This window comes from Cucumis sativus, chromosome 5 (assembly GCF_000004075.3).
Source record: "Cucumis sativus cultivar 9930 chromosome 5, Cucumber_9930_V3, whole genome shotgun sequence".
In the NCBI taxonomy this organism is placed as follows: domain Eukaryota; kingdom Viridiplantae; phylum Streptophyta; class Magnoliopsida; order Cucurbitales; family Cucurbitaceae; genus Cucumis; species Cucumis sativus.
Genome location: NC_026659.2, coordinates 30,057,740 through 30,073,270, shown reverse-complemented (window position 1 = coordinate 30,073,270; position 15,531 = coordinate 30,057,740). Strand labels below are relative to the sequence as shown.

General features: G+C 30.4%; 2 protein-coding genes across 3 annotated transcripts; one reads left to right on the top strand and one right to left on the bottom strand.

Annotated features, from left to right (window-relative positions):
• The first annotated feature begins 1,312 nt into the window (after window positions 1-1,312).
• On the top strand, window positions 1,313-4,666 carry LOC101212338 (binding partner of ACD11 1). 2 transcript variants are annotated; one of them, XM_031886264.1, is made up of 5 exons: window positions 1,313-1,579; window positions 2,209-2,340; window positions 2,913-2,988; window positions 3,688-3,801; window positions 3,962-4,666. In XM_031886264.1, exons 2-5 carry the CDS (start codon window positions 2,225-2,227, stop codon window positions 4,418-4,420), a joined length of 765 nt encoding a protein of 254 aa, XP_031742124.1. In that variant the 5' UTR covers window positions 1,313-1,579; window positions 2,209-2,224; the 3' UTR covers window positions 4,421-4,666. The 2 variants fall into 2 exon arrangements, with proteins under 2 accessions (XP_031742124.1, XP_004148690.1); XM_004148642.3 differs by having other exon boundaries at window positions 1,314-1,579; window positions 2,177-2,340.
• Window positions 4,667-9,047: 4,381 nt separating this feature from the next.
• Window positions 9,048-10,698, bottom strand: LOC101216345 (uncharacterized protein At3g28850). Its single transcript, XM_004148659.3, has 2 exons — window positions 10,012-10,698; window positions 9,048-9,913 (listed from the first exon to the last, which is right to left on the bottom strand). The coding sequence occupies exons 1-2, from the start codon at window positions 10,541-10,543 to the stop codon at window positions 9,273-9,275; spliced, it is 1,173 nt and encodes a 390-aa protein (XP_004148707.2). The 5' UTR covers window positions 10,544-10,698; the 3' UTR covers window positions 9,048-9,272.
• Window positions 10,699-15,531: the final 4,833 nt, after the last annotated feature.

Sequence of the window (15,531 nt, the reverse complement as noted above, 5' to 3'; positions counted from 1 at the left end):
ACCGCTAACCAAAATTCAAAACAAAAAATTGTACAAATTTAATTTGTGAGACTAAACAAAAACAAAATTTGAAATTGGGAAGAATGACTACGGACTAAATAGAAATTAAGGTCATGCGTTAGAGTATGATATTTTAACACTTAGTGACTAAATACATGGTTGGACTTAAAATTTCATGTGATGGACACACAAAGATAAAAATATAGCACATGAGCTTCTAGATTTGTTTCCTATTTCATACTTGAAAAAATTACCAATAAATCCATGAATTCATAACCTTTTTTTTTTTCTTTTTTGCATCTAATGCATTCAAAATATTAGGCATTAATTTTTTTCTAAAAAAAACCAGACCTTAAGTTTAACTTTGTGTCTAATAAATACTATTACATTTTTTTTAATTAGTGTATATATTAACAACAAAAACAAAGTTGTTGTCTAAAGAAACAAATAATCAATTTTCATATTTATTATATATAAAATTGAATTTCAAAAACACTTCATGAGAGTGATGATTGGAATTTACTATTCTAATTTTGGTCTTAGATATCGCTTAGCATTTTATGTACCATGATTGACTACAATATCCGTTTTTGAAATGTTAAACTTGTACTAAGGAAGTTGACGATTTTTCTTAAATTTCACTTGTAAAGATGATTTCTATTAGCCATCAAAGGTTAAATTAGAATAGATGTCAATTGACAGTTGTCAAACATTAGTCATATATTATAATGTCGATTATAAACCGACATACTATAAACCCAATAATTATAAATGTATCATGCTATGAGTATAATATAAAATCTTAGGATCGATGACAATGTGTAATTCGTCTATTACACAAATAGCTTTAACATATTTACGGAAGGATATCATTTTATATTTTATCTGCGTGAGAATAAAAAGGAGAAGAGATTGATAAATTCAAGAGAAAATGGAGGAAGAAAGAGAAATAGAGGAAAAACGAAAGTTGTCGACAACCAACTATCACAAGCGACCTATTGACGATAAACATATAGTAATCAGTCAAGCATCGATAGTGAAGATAGTGAGCGGTGATGGTGAATCATGAGTGTAAAGGATGATTATTGGATTGGAGTTGCAATTTCAATTGAAATTGAGACATGTTATAGTTCATCTCCTTTAATTGAAATCTAATTTGGAGAATACCATTTTTGATTTGGGATGGATAAAGGTGACCTAATGTTGATGGTAGAGTGTTGGAAGTTGGAAGTATCCGTTACAAAAAACGGTGCCGTATGGTGTTGCACTAGTGTACGAGAGCTTAAAAGCTACAGAGTTTGATGACGGGGGGATTCTCTGCCAACAGAAAAACTCTCAACGAAGAAGATAAGACTTTATTCCAAAACTCTTACCTTCTTCAATCACTCTCCCCCACACGCTCCAATACTTCTTCTCCGTGCCTTACACGCTCCTTTCAATACCAATTTTCAGTACAAATCACCAACCAAATTGATACCAAAAACCAAAAAATGTCGGCTTAATTTTTCTGGTTTCAGCTCAGCACCCCCTTCCCCGGCCCCCTTCTTCTCTTCTTTTCTCTCTCTGAGCTTTCAAACAGGTACGCCATGACAGAACTTCCTATTGTTATTTTTTTTTTTTTACTTTTCTTTTATTTTTCATGTCTTTCGTGTCGATTTCTATGTTTCTATCTCTTCGTTTGATTGTTTTGGATGATGGGTTTGCTTTATGTTTCCCTTTCAAGATCTGGGTTGTGGATTAATTTTGGGAATTTCTTTAAATTTTTCATCTTTTTTTGTGTGTGTGTGTGTGTGTGTGATTGACTTGCTCTTGGTTTGAACTTCCTCCTTTTCTATATACCCTTTTGCTCAAATATTCTGGGAATCTCTCATTCTTTACTTTTTCTTCACTTTTCCCCAATGTTCATATTCTCTCCCTTTAACCACCCGCATTGTTCATGCTATAGAGACTTAGTTTTATAATGAATATATAACAGTTTACAATTTTGGGATAAGCCTGCTAGTGATAAATTATACCTTTGGACCATTAATTATAATTATGGATGTCAGAGTCATCATATACCAAGTTGGAACATTTTGGTTGGGGGTTAAAGGTGTTAAAAAAAGTTTTATGAATATGAAGTGTAGGGGTAGTTGATATTTCAGTTTTCTCTAAACAAACTGGTGGAACACCCCAGGTATTTTGCTCTAATTCAAGTTTTCAACATAGAAAGCTGTGTGAAACAATGTACAATGGGGGCTATACTGCTGAAGTTACAAGTTTGTCACCGAAAGCCACAGAGAATGATGTTTATGACTTTTTCTCTCATTGTGGCACGGTCGAGCACGTAGAAATCCTCAGGTGAATTAAACATAAATCCCTTGGCTTAATGGTTTATTACAATTTGTAAGCATACGTGTACCTATTACCATTAGCTTGTTATACATAAATCAAAAGTTTTGAAACAATTTGTCAAGGTATGCTAAAAACCTGTTTCAGTTTTATCAACTTCAACGAGATCTTACATAGGAACTTACTGGAGCTTCAAAAATCAATTAATAAACTTGGAAAATATGAATTTCATATTTGTTATTGCTGTTGCTGTTGTGATTAGTAATTAAAAGTGTTAGAAATAGTGAGATTAGGTCATGTTGAAAGCCTAAAGGTAGTTAATATTTACTTTGCCCTAAAAAGAAAATAATAGAAAATATCAGTATAGTGGATTTTCCCCCGTACCAGGGTTTCCATGTAAATCTGTGTTTGTTATACGTTTCTACTTTCAAGTGAACTTTTTGAAAATGTTATAGAGATAAACTAGACTGATGATGAGTCTGCCTTTGAAGTCTACATTGATTTTTTAGTGTGCTACTATTTTCAATTAGCTGTAAAACCAAGCTACTTGAAAATGTTTTTTCTTTCTTTTGCGATAACAGATCAGGCGATTATGCATGTACTGCTTACGTGACCTTTCGAGATGCTTTTGCTCTGGAAACTGCTATATTACTTAGTGTAAGTGCTTGAGGATTATTTGATTTTGGTTGACTTGAGATTCTTCTGTTCTCCTTCATTTTGAAATGGCTAGCTTCTCTCGTTTATACTTAATGTATCAATCATAGATTTTTGTAGAGTACTTTCCTTTTGTTTCTCCTCGCTTGTGTGCTTTGATGATGTATGTGAACACACAAATACACTCTTTAGGGTGAGTGGATGAGGAGGAGACAGCTTTGCAAAAGGTTGATGTGCACAATTGGAGAAATGGTTCGAATCCTAGGATTGGGACAATACAATTTCATCTTTAGAGTATCAATCTCTTGCTTTTAGATAAAGCTATGTACATGTCTCTTTGTTTCTTTCTTTTTCACAATGTTTCAGTTTCTCCAACTTACTCATTCACTTTCCATTTGTACTTTCAAGCATTCCCATGAGCCAGGACACTAGTGGATATTTGTTCTTGTAATTCTTCTGATTCAGTTCATCTTTTAATGATGTCAAATAAATATTTTTTAAGTTTGAGATGCTCTCTCCTTGCATCATAGGGGCATGGTTTGAACTCTCAATCCACATTTCACTTTTTTAGAAGAAAATTGAACAGTTGTGATCTCTCAAAACACATGCCTACGTGTACGTTGTAACCATTCAAATTAGTTATCTTCAAACATCCCTTTTAAGCTTTTATAACGAATTCATTTATTGATTTTTTCGTTCCAGGGAGCTGAAATCCTTGATCAATGTGTGTTCATATCCCGGTGGGGAGCATACATAGATGAATCAGACAGTTGGAACAGCCCTGCGCAAATGACCAACGACAATACAAGCTTAATGGTAAGCGTAAATGGATAGGTACACATTCTTTAAATGTATCAACATGTCGTAATGCATCCCAAACCTACTTGCTACATTTTGCTTGGTTGGTCTTCTGGCTTGTACTGATGCACACAATATTTTGAATTGATCTCCTTAAATTTCTCTTCATGGAAATCAGGCGACCAAAATAATGCATTCTGTTCACACACCAGGGGAAGCTGTTACCATGGCTCAACAAGTCGTAAAAACAATGCTATCAAAGGGATATGTGTTAACCAAAGATGCTCTTGTAAAGGCTAAAGCTTTTGATGACTCTTGTCAAGTCTCAGCTACTGCAGCAGCAAAAGTTTATGAGCTTAGCAATAGGATTGGACTCACTGAGACAATTAATTCTGGCATGGAAACCGTTAAGTACATCGACGAGAAGTTTCACGTTTCCGATATCACTAGATCCGCTGCAGCAGTAACTGGAACAGCAGCTGTGGTGGCGGTGACTGTGACAGGGAAAGCAGCAATGGCAGCAGGGAATGCTGTTATAAACAGCAGCTACTTTTCTAAGGGCGCACTTTGGGTTTCGGATATGTTGAGCCGTGCTGCTAAGGCTGCAGCTGAAGCAGGTAAGAGTATCAGTAAATGAAAGAAAAGAAGGGTAAAAAATTGAGTCAAACCAACAAAAAAATAACTATCATTCTTTATCCCCATCATGAGAATATAAATGTACTCAAGTTTTTTTCTTGTTTTTCACTCAAAATCAGAACCCTGATGTGCATTTTTGTATGGCTATGTATAAGTAATCATCACAATGCACTGTTGTTAACTTGTTTGGATAAATATGATAGATACAACGTTCAACATCTGAACGATTTGTTCTACTTTTATATTATGTTAAATTGGGAAAATGGAGAATTACATTCACAATATTTGGTAAAACTACATACATATGTAGCTCTAAACTCCTCTATTGGTCTACCTAAAATAGGTTACGTTTCAAATAAAAGTAGCTAACCGGTAATTAGCATCTACTCATTCTTTTTAGAATTGAGATTCAAATCTTTATACCAAACTCAATATAAATAAACAAGGCATGTGACATAGTGAAGATTGTCAAAAACTACGGTAAACTTCTAATGGTTAATTAACTAATAAGTCCTTCAAATTTTCATACTTTAAAATGTTAAATGGAAATATTTAAGTCTCAATATTTTCAATATTGATAAAAATAACACTAAGATGTTGATGGTGATTAATATATATTTATGAAGGCAAATTATAAAAGAAATTTGAAATAAAAAATAATTAAATTAATGACAAATTTTTAGATTTTTAAATAAGTGAAAGATTATTATTTATATTATAGTTACATTTTGTTGTTTTTGTTGCTTATTGTTTATGATTTATGGATTGTTTTTACAACGTAATGGAAGAGATGATTGACAATCCATATCAATTTTGAACCATAGAAATGTGAAAGTGCCAAATATTGAACTTAATACCATGATTGCAATTGCAATTAGTCGTAAAAAATGAGAGAAGATTTTTTTTCAACATTTGGTTTAGTTACATCATTGGTTCATATTCCTTTGATTTCATTCCCATCCATAATTGAAAATGGGTGTATGGACCCTTTGATTTGTATGATCCCTTCATCTTCATTTTCATTTTCATTTCATATTAAAAGTGTTATATGGACCGTAACTTGAAGTTAGTGTCACTTATTTAATGAACCATTCTTTCAAACCATTGTCACGTTCACTTTTTCCTACCCATTCTATATTTTTCTATTTGTTTACTAAAGTAGTTTACCAAAATAAATATTTGACAATTCAATAATTTAAATACAAATTTGTGATTGTGCCATATGCCAATTGGGTCTGAATACTTCAACAAATTGATTAACTTTTCACTATCTACAAACTAAACATTGATTTTCTCAAAGATTTAAAGACTTCAATAAATTAATACAGAATCTTCAGTCTACAAACTAAAGATTGCTCGTTTCAAAGATTTGAATACTTCAACAAACTAATCACCTTCTAAAGATTGATCTTCTCAAATATTTAAAGACTTCAACAAATTAAATTGATCGTTTCTCCAACAAACCCAAAAATAAAATCATAAAGCTCAAAGGTTCATCATCATATTCAAGAAGATCAACAAACTTAAAAATTGAAATAATGTATTCAAGAATAAGCATTGAAAGATAAAACTAAACAACGTAACACTTATATTACAAATCAATAAAATTAAATTCATTTCCATAAATCAAATTACTTATTTTTCAAAATCTATTAAACTAAAGGAGCAGATAGATAATTGGTTTTCTGAATGCATTTGGATTGAAAATAAAGTATGGATTATTGACACTAACCCGTGAGTTTTGCATTCATTTGAGGGTGAACTTATTTGTTTTCGTTTTGGTTTTTTTATTACCTGGAATCTAGTCTTTTACGTAAATTTGCCTCATTAGCAATGATAGTACCGAAGAAAATAGGTTAGTTTGTAATAATCTTATGTCTTGTAGTCCTAACTTTCCTTTTATATGAATGGAAGTACTTGAAAAAGTTAGAACATAATTCCAACCAAATATACCTAAAACATTGTGGAATATATATAAATCCCATATGCTCTTATTTTCATCCTTACATTATATTTCACAATAATTTAGTGTAGTCCATTATCAAACTCTCTATTTCTCTACCAATCATTCCATATATTGTTCACTACATTAAGTTATGATATTAGACTACATTTGTCAAACCCTAATTCATGAATAATTAAGTCACAAATTTATGAAAACGTTGATAGAAATATCAACAATACGTCAAGTCGTCAACAACATCAATAGATATTAATTATAGTAAATCCGAAAAAAAGGTATTTATATTATTTTATAACATTTGTTTAATTTTCAAATAAGTTTAAATTTCTTATTATCAATATATTTAGGTAAATGAGGTTTAATTTTGTAATAATGACATAACTTTTGTTGCCTTAGAAATTGGAGATTCAATTTTTCGCTCTTTATCGTTGCACTGAAAAAAGATATAGACTTTAAATACATTTAATTTAAATTCAACTAATTCAACCAAGGAATAATGATAGTGAATGGATTGAAAATGCTAAGGAGTGATAATGATATGTAATATTATATGTAGGTTGTTTTAAATAGGTGGACATATTATATATTAAGATTATTCTTAGAGATTTATATATGTTACAATCAGAAAAGAAATGGTCTCTAGGGTTGAAATATTATGAATCAATCCAAATCAAAAAGCCAAATTGGTGGAGTTTCAGCTTCTCCTCAATGTCTTTTTCCTCAACCTCTCCAATATGAGGATTGGGCATTGAACCATTGACCATTCTCCATTCACTTCACCCAATCTTATCTAAACAATATATTAAATATGTTATGTATTTTTAGTAAATTTAATAAACATTCGACTCAAAGAAAACCAATAGTATTGATATATTTTCTTGGTTTAGCTAACAAAAATTTAAAAACAAGGTCTAAAAAAGATGACCTCAATGAGCCCATATGGAAAGAAAGTAGGGCCAAAACATTTTTCTAAGAATGAAAAAATAAAATCAACCTATGAGTTACTTATAAAGAAAATGGGGAGAAAAGCAATCAACCAAACATTGATATGTGTATTGCACACACAGTCTTTGTTGATTTGTTTTCTTATCCTCGAAACACGTGATGTATTATATCAAGCAAGATGTTATGTCATGACAACCAAATTCTAGAAGAATTTTTTATCCGAGTATAGATGTTAAGGGTTTGATAGATTTTTTAAAAGTAAAATACTTGAGTACGTTGTTTTTTATCACTGTGTATACCTCGTTGTTGAGGGTGTTGTTGAATATGGTACTAGGTTAGGTAAGAGTATAATTATTGTTTGTAAGCCATTATCATGAGTACTAAATTTTTTTTCCCATATTTAGGGAGTCTTTATTTCATTGCATTGGAAGGGTCTCATTCATATGTTTTGAAGAAGCTTATCCATGAAGGTGAGGGAGCTCACTTTTGTTGTAACTTTGAGTTTACAACCAGAAGAAAATTTCACATAAAAGGTTGGGAGGAGAAACTTTATTTGGAAACGGAGCTTGTACTTAGAAGAGTCTTACAAATAAGTATTTTGTTGTAATTGTTAAATAACTCTTTACATAGTGAAGTTTCTTTTCACCATACACATAACCCTCATCTAGAGATGATATTGCATGAAATTAGGTTACCAATCTCTATGTTAATTCTCTATTGCTATTTTGTTTTTTCAAATGTTCATTTATATTGTTTTCTCACTTAACTTGCCTCTCATTTTGAAGACAAATTTGATTTTACTTTACTATAATAAATGGGTAAATTAGGTTACTTCTGATTCTATTTTATTTAGGTTATCTACGTTCTTTTATTATTTGCCTCTCAAATCAATCAATTTGTATTCATGTTTTATTATTATTAATATCAATTCAAATATAGTAAAATGATCATAATTAAAATATTTACAAAATATAGAAAACTATTATAAAAGTAAAGTCTATCCAACCTTTGTTATTTAAAATATTTTTTTTACAAAAACCAAATAAAACTACCATTTTAAATATTAAAATTTTAATTTTAATTACTTAATATGGAGGAAGGAGTCAAATAAATTTTTAGAGAATTTTTAAAGTGAAACCCCGAAAAGAAAAGAAAAAAGTTTCTTTCTAAATGGCTTTTATTTGTAACGTGTGACTTAAAATTTTAAAAATCATTTTTAATTATTAAAATGTTACAAATATTTGCAAATATTTGAATTGGTTAGTTATAAATTTAGTTCAATGATAATTGATACCTTCGTTAAAGATGGAACATTCTATTAAAAGAGAAATCTTTGGGTAACCTTTGACTTTACCTAATACACCTCGAAGCTTAAGTTTAGTATTAAGAGTTACTCATTCAACTAAGTACTAAAATGTATTCACCAAGCTAACATTTCTTAAAATCTCTAAATTAGTGTTTGGTTTGAAGAAATATTACTCCTATGAATTGATGTTTTTTTTCTTAGTACACCAAAGATTAGAAAATTGAATCTTCAATCTAAAGAAAAACTATAGAAGATAAGTAAAAGTCGAGATAAAAATACAACCAAAAACTATTATTGGTCTTCTCTCGGGCTCCTAAAAGTCTCAAACCTACCAACTCCCTACGTTTTGTACTCTGTCTTTCCCCTCCCCATGATTGTTAGCAAACTCAATTTGAAAATAAAGCAACAAAGAGATTACTTTTTAGAAAAATTATTATTATAAGTCGGAATCATTTCATAACAGCTTGCCTAAATAAAGCTGTATTTTTCTTAGCATCAGTTAGAAAAATTTTACATCTCAAACTCTCAAACTCTCCCAATCAAAAACCAAATCCCCTTTTTTCACTGTACACAACAAACAATCCAAACAAACCCACAAATTAAATCTGAAGCAAATCGAAAATTTTGTTTCAAATTACACTAACAACAACAAATCGGACATCGAATTAACCCATTTTCATTGCAATCCGGACATCGCTGAAATCCCCCTTCTTCTTCTTCTTCTTCTTCATCTTCTTCCTCTCTCTCTTCCTCTTCTTCATAGTAAATTTTGCAGCTTCCACTACATCTCTCACATGGAACAAACCTCACATCTCCACAACATTCACAACTCCCTCCCCCGTCTCCTCCCACACCTTCCTCCGCCGCTCTCTCACACCCTTCCAAAATCTTCTCCAGCTCTCCATCTTCGTGAAGTCTCTTAATTTCCTCTGCCCCACCAATGTACTTTTTTCCCGCGAACACTCTTGGCAATCCCCCACGGTTCATCCCTTCTCCTAGCAGCTCCTTCAATTCCTGTTTGAACCCGGAATCCATCGACACGTCCCGTTCGTCCACTCGGGCTCCCATTGATTTCAGAATCATCCTTACTTCACAACAATCCTCGTATGTCTTTCGAACCCCTCTCAGGCTCGTGAAGTACACTACAATTTTGTCTCTGTTTTTCCCTTCTGTCGTATTTCCAGCGAGCTTCTCAACCGGTGATTCGTCCTCCAGTGGCCGGAGATCAAATGGGTTCTCAAAGGATTTACTGAACGAAGAAATCACTTCAGGGTCCAACTCTGAAACCAAACCATGAAACAAAGAAACTCAGATTGTTAAAAGAATGATCTAAATAATTTGAATTGAGATAAATAAAGTAAGGATTGTTATTAATTACCCGATGGTTGAAGCCAGAATGGTTTAGAGGAAGTGGAGGAATGGTTAACTTCTTTCAAATTTGAATTCCCCTGTTCTGAGGAATCGCATACCGGAATTGCACTGACATCGAAGGAGAAGCTCCGGGGACGACACGTCGGACGGAAGGGACTAATATCGTCAAGACCTTCCATGACTTCCCAAACATTAATAGTCTCGGGTTCGCCGGGCGGCGTCATGATCGGAGTTTTGGGGGCAATTTTGGGAATTCTGTCATTGATCAAATTAGACCAAGTTTTAGCTTCAATTAAGGCCATCGAAGCTTCATTCTTAGATTGAGATTCATCAACATCATCAACGGTGTAGATTTTGTTATCGAAGTGAATGTTTTCGAGCTTGAGAGAGCCGAGATTGGAGGAGGAAAAGGCAACGAGGTGGTAGCCATCGGAGTGGCGGGGCGGGGATCGGTGAGCGTGGAGGGAGTTGGTTCGTTGAGTGAGGGAATTCCGGCAATGGGGGCATCGGCGTTTTGGCTTAGAGGTAGCACAACCCATTAGAGAAAGAAATGAGAGGGAACACAGAAGGATTGAGGGAAGAAATTGCAAAAGGAAGAGGAAATTTGGGGGAAGATGACAAAAGGAAGGGGTTTGAAATTAGAGGATTGAATTGAGGGATTGAAAGGAAAAAAATAAGTGGGAAAAGGGGGGGTTGAAAGTCAAAGAAAAGAGGGGGTTTTATTTAAATTTTAATTTCATGGGACTTTTTTGTTATTATTGGCCTTTTAAGCCCTCTTAAGGCTCAACTACTTCCAACCTTGGTCACACAAACAAATTCATACAATAAATTAAACAAAATATAATAATTAGATTTAATACATTAATAATTATTTATATATGTAATAAAGATTGACAAAATTTATCAATGATAGAAACGGCTATAGAAACGTTTGTTACGTAGGTTTAGAATCTTAAGTATGGAAATGTTAAACACAAAGTTAGCAAATTTTGTTATCCATTACATTTATATTTTATCCAATTTTTCAATCATAATATGATTTACTTTTTTTCTCATGGTGTAATACTTAAATATCTATCTTTTATGTATGTGGTGAAAAGAGATACACGAAAATGACTTAACTTTATTCAATTTTAATTTTTATATTTATAATGTCCGATTATAATTCTACCCACAATCAATAACTCTTAAAAATTAACCTCTATCGATTGATTAACAATAATAATAATTTTAATGAAAAATAATGATAAACTAGTATTTAAGACTAAAATTAAAAAAATAAAAAATAATAAAAAGATTAAACAAATACCAAAATATAAAAATATTTTTAAAAAATTATAACAAACTGTGCAAATATTTAGATGGGGTAAATACAAGAAAGGGGATTTGGTACTCCATTCTTTTTAAAACTTTTTTATTTAATAGAAAAGTTTACAAAAGTAGCCAAAAAAAAATTATGATAAAATAGCTCCAGTATATTTTCAAAATTATAAAAATAAAAAATTTTAAAGCATACTATCGTCCATTGTCAAATTTACGGTATAAAAAAAATATAAATATTTGAGTGTTTTTTATATTTATAAAAATTAAGGAAAAATAGAAGTCAAAATTATAGAAAAAGAAAAACTTAATGGGTGGGCGTCGAACGGAACGGGTAGCCGACGAATTTCCTTTTCTCAAATAAAATAAAAAAGTGTTAAAGTTTTCCATATAAGTTCGTTTTTGGACGTATGGCTATGAACCGAGTCAAATGAGGAAGAAAGCTAAGAGATATCTAGAAACCTTTTTGTGTTATTCTTCTTTTCTTTTAGGTTTACATTTAAATTCCATTACATCATTTTCTACTTCATACAATAAATTAACCTTGAGGATTATAATACAAATACCCTTCAATATACCAAATTAGAACTTTAGGTATTTGTGGAAATATATGGCTTGAGGTTAGTGCAAAATCAAGCAAAATTTTCATATGACAATTTTTTGTACTTCTTTTTATTGAAGGTTTGGTCCACTTCTATTAATATGATATCTACTAGTAATTACAAAGTTAAACTTATAGTGTGAATAAAATTAATATGGTACTTTAATATTACTAAAAAAAATGTTGTTTCAATGTCATAAAATTTAAGAGAAATAGAAAAATAATGCAAAACTAAGAAATAGCTAAGTTTCATTCAAAAGAAATTTGATAATAATTATACACATCTAATAGTCTCTACTTAGATCATTTAAAACCAAATAACTAGCTCCTACCAATTAGGATTTTCAATCTCTATCTCTCTTGTTGATTCTTTTAAGCAATATCTCAACCAATAAGTCAACTACTAATTAGTTCTAAAAAAATGATAGATTCACGATACAATGTTAGGGGTTACATTAAATACATAGACCAACTTTAAAATCAAAACTTTGGAGATAGAGAGCAAGTAACTACAAGAGTGTATGCTTTTCTTTTTTTTTTTTTTAAAAAAAGACTATAAATCACTGAAAAAACCCATATCAACAAAGAAAAGGTCATTGACATCGAAAGAGTTTTTGTCGACAATAAAACATGAAGGTGTCAGAATATAAACATTTCTCTCGACATCATATATATGCAATCAATGTAGGAATGATTACATCTTTCGATGTTGTGTAGAAGAGACCACTGAAAAGCTTTGGTAAATGTGTGACCTTGATCCACATCCAATACTCTCTATTACGAGATAAAAATGAAATAAGATTAAACATGTTTCAAAGTTTTGTTTACGTGCAACTTAAGGCAAAAATTACAAAAGAGATCATGAAGCTGATTGTGATTTGTCATAATTTCTTTAAAAATCTAATTATAAACAATGTTTTAGATGAACTTCAACAATACTTTGGATATCAATACATTATCAACTATAATAAAAAGAAAAAAATACTAAAATACTCCTATTTAGAATGTTCTAAAAAGAATAAAGTTAAAACTAGTTCCAAATTATTAAAATATATGGGGAAAAATTTAAATGTATGCATGGGTGTAATTTATATCAATAATCTAAAATTCTTACCCTTAGATACAAGGTGAAAACTAAAATGTATGGTTTGAGAATAAAATATAAAAATGTGAGCCATATTTGCAAATAGTTTCTTACTAAATAAACAAATTTTATTGTTTTATCATAAACTTTTTTATGTCATACGTCACCATGATTTAATCATAACATACTTAGAGCTCGTTAATTTAACATGTCTTACTTAATTTAGAGTGTCAAAAAACATTCGAATTTCTTTAAAGAAGTATCATATTAATTAGTATAATTCACTAATACAATACAAGTGATATATTACTTAAATAGTTATAATATAATCAAAAGTAAGTCGTGAATTGTTTGACTTTAAATATCTCCACAATAAACGTTAATCATGTCCAATGTCATATTATATCATAAATTGAACTTGACCGAATAGAATAGACAAACAATCCTAAAGAATGATTTTGAACTTTATAAAAATAATTATCCTAAAAGAAGAATAATTCACTATCAAAATACATTCATAAATGTAGAATTTTAAACTTAAATTTTCATCGACCAACTAAATATATATCCGACAACATTAACATAGTTCAACTGAAATAGTGTTTGTACTATTATCCTCGAAAACAGATATTAAATTCTCCATATCTTAATTACAATACCTTTGAAAAGAAAAACCCTAAATACATCGGCTAGAAAATACCCCAAATATATTGCAAGGAAATTTCAACCTCCAAGATCTCAAACACGTCACCATATGTTACTATTTTATTGTATTAATTTGAAAATAAATTTAGTCAATCTATAGAACACTCAAATGTCATATTAATAATTGATAGAAATTTTAGAGATAGTAATCAAGTATATAACAACATTTTATAAAAAATGTAAATATAACAATCTACATCATCGATAAACTTTTATCATTCATAGACTCTGACATGTTTATTTATATTTATAATTTCATGTTTTTATATATGTTAATATTTTGAATCGAATTGTTATATTTTGAACTGTGGTATCGTTGATCAATAAACAATATATATGTGTATAAATTAATCTTAAACGTGGGTGCTACTTCCACTAGCCAATTGGCTCAAAACCAGGAGTTTGTTGTTTGGGAATGGGCAGCCCTTAATGACCTATCTTCTTCTTCTTCTTTTTTATAATAATCCTATTTTAGCTATTTCTTTATTAATCTATTGACCATATAATAATAATAAATATATGTCTCTTTTTATTTTTATTTGACTTGATTTATATATTTATTTATTTATTCGTGGCCTATACTAAGATTAAGATTAATTTGATCTTTTGAAATATGAAAAAAACAAAAAGAAAGAGAGTTAGTGGCTTAATCCACGGAATGTCTGTCATCTGTTGCTTTCTTTCTTTTACTTCATCTTTATTTAATTCATTCATTCATACATTCTTTGATTAATTAGCCTCCAAATATATTTTTTGTTCACTTTCATGGATTCCCACTATGTTTTCTTTTTGCTATCACTTTGAGGTGGATTTTATTTTATTCCTTGCTGGGTTGTTCTCAATTTTACACTTTTTATCAGGATTGAAACAAATATGCACGATACAGTGAAGATCTTGAGAAGAAGAGTTTACCGCCTCTAAGAGAAGTTCGTGGCGTTTAGATAGACTTTATTTTTCATATTGTATATTAATTTTGAGATAAAACTTCCTATTTATATATATAACACGAATCAAACAACATGTACATTTTATATTCTCAATATATGAAATCTTTGTAAAATTGTAAACTCATAAACCAAACGGGACTTTTTGTACACTACAAAAAGGTTAATTGTTTCCCATTTCTCTCTTAAGAATTAACAAAATATAGTTAGAAAAAAAAATAATGTTTATCATCTCGCAATAACTAATTTTTTTTAAAAAAAGCTATTGCCATATGAAAGATTATCAGTCTCATATATCTCCATCACAAGATATCTTCACTTTGTCCTAAGTGTTTTAATTTCCTAGAATGATTAGACATACGCTCCGTCTATCATTTATCCATGTTTCTATCTTTGAAGATAACAGTTTCATAAGCATAGCTTATATATATAACCCTTATGCACTGCTTTCTTTTGTGTATAATTGTGATAAAATCTGCACCTAATTGCCTAAATATATATACTATACTAATTATTGTAGTTAGTTAGGTTACTATTTATTAAACCATGCTTTGCATCATAGTATCTTACTTTCTACGTACATTCATATTCAATTGAGTGTAATTCTAACCTTTTATCAAACACTATCACTTGTATGTATAATTATGGTCGTATTTATTGTTGGATCTTTAAATAAAAGTCATTAATTATCTTCATCCCCACAAAATTTTCTCACATTTATAGTGAATACTTCCCACCTCCCTTTAGTAGATATCCAACAAGGAACAATCTCTTGATCCAATAGCCATTAAAGAGGACTTAATTAACATCACACCCAACATTAAAAATAGGAGGTGTGTGCAACTTTGTACACATCTAGACATGTTAGTACTA

What these genes read in the sequence shown, in the direction of transcription:
- LOC101212338 (XM_031886264.1), top strand. Translation starts at nt 2,225, where the DNA reads ATGTACAATGGGGGCTATACTGCTGAAGTTACAAGTTTGTCACCGAAA. An exon ending in GAGCACGTAGAAATCCTCAG is followed by an intron (nt 2,341 to 2,912) that starts GTGAATTAAACA and finishes TTGCGATAACAG; the next exon opens with ATCAGGCGATTATGCATGTA. An exon ending in AAACTGCTATATTACTTAGT is followed by an intron (nt 2,989 to 3,687) that starts GTAAGTGCTTGA and finishes TTTTCGTTCCAG; the next exon opens with GGAGCTGAAATCCTTGATCA.
- LOC101216345 (XM_004148659.3), bottom strand. Translation starts at nt 10,543, where the DNA reads ATGGGTTGTGCTACCTCTAAGCCAAAACGCCGATGCCCCCATTGCCGG. An exon ending in ATTCTGGCTTCAACCATCGG is followed by an intron (nt 9,914 to 10,011) that starts GTAATTAATAAC and finishes GTTTGGTTTCAG; the next exon opens with AGTTGGACCCTGAAGTGATT.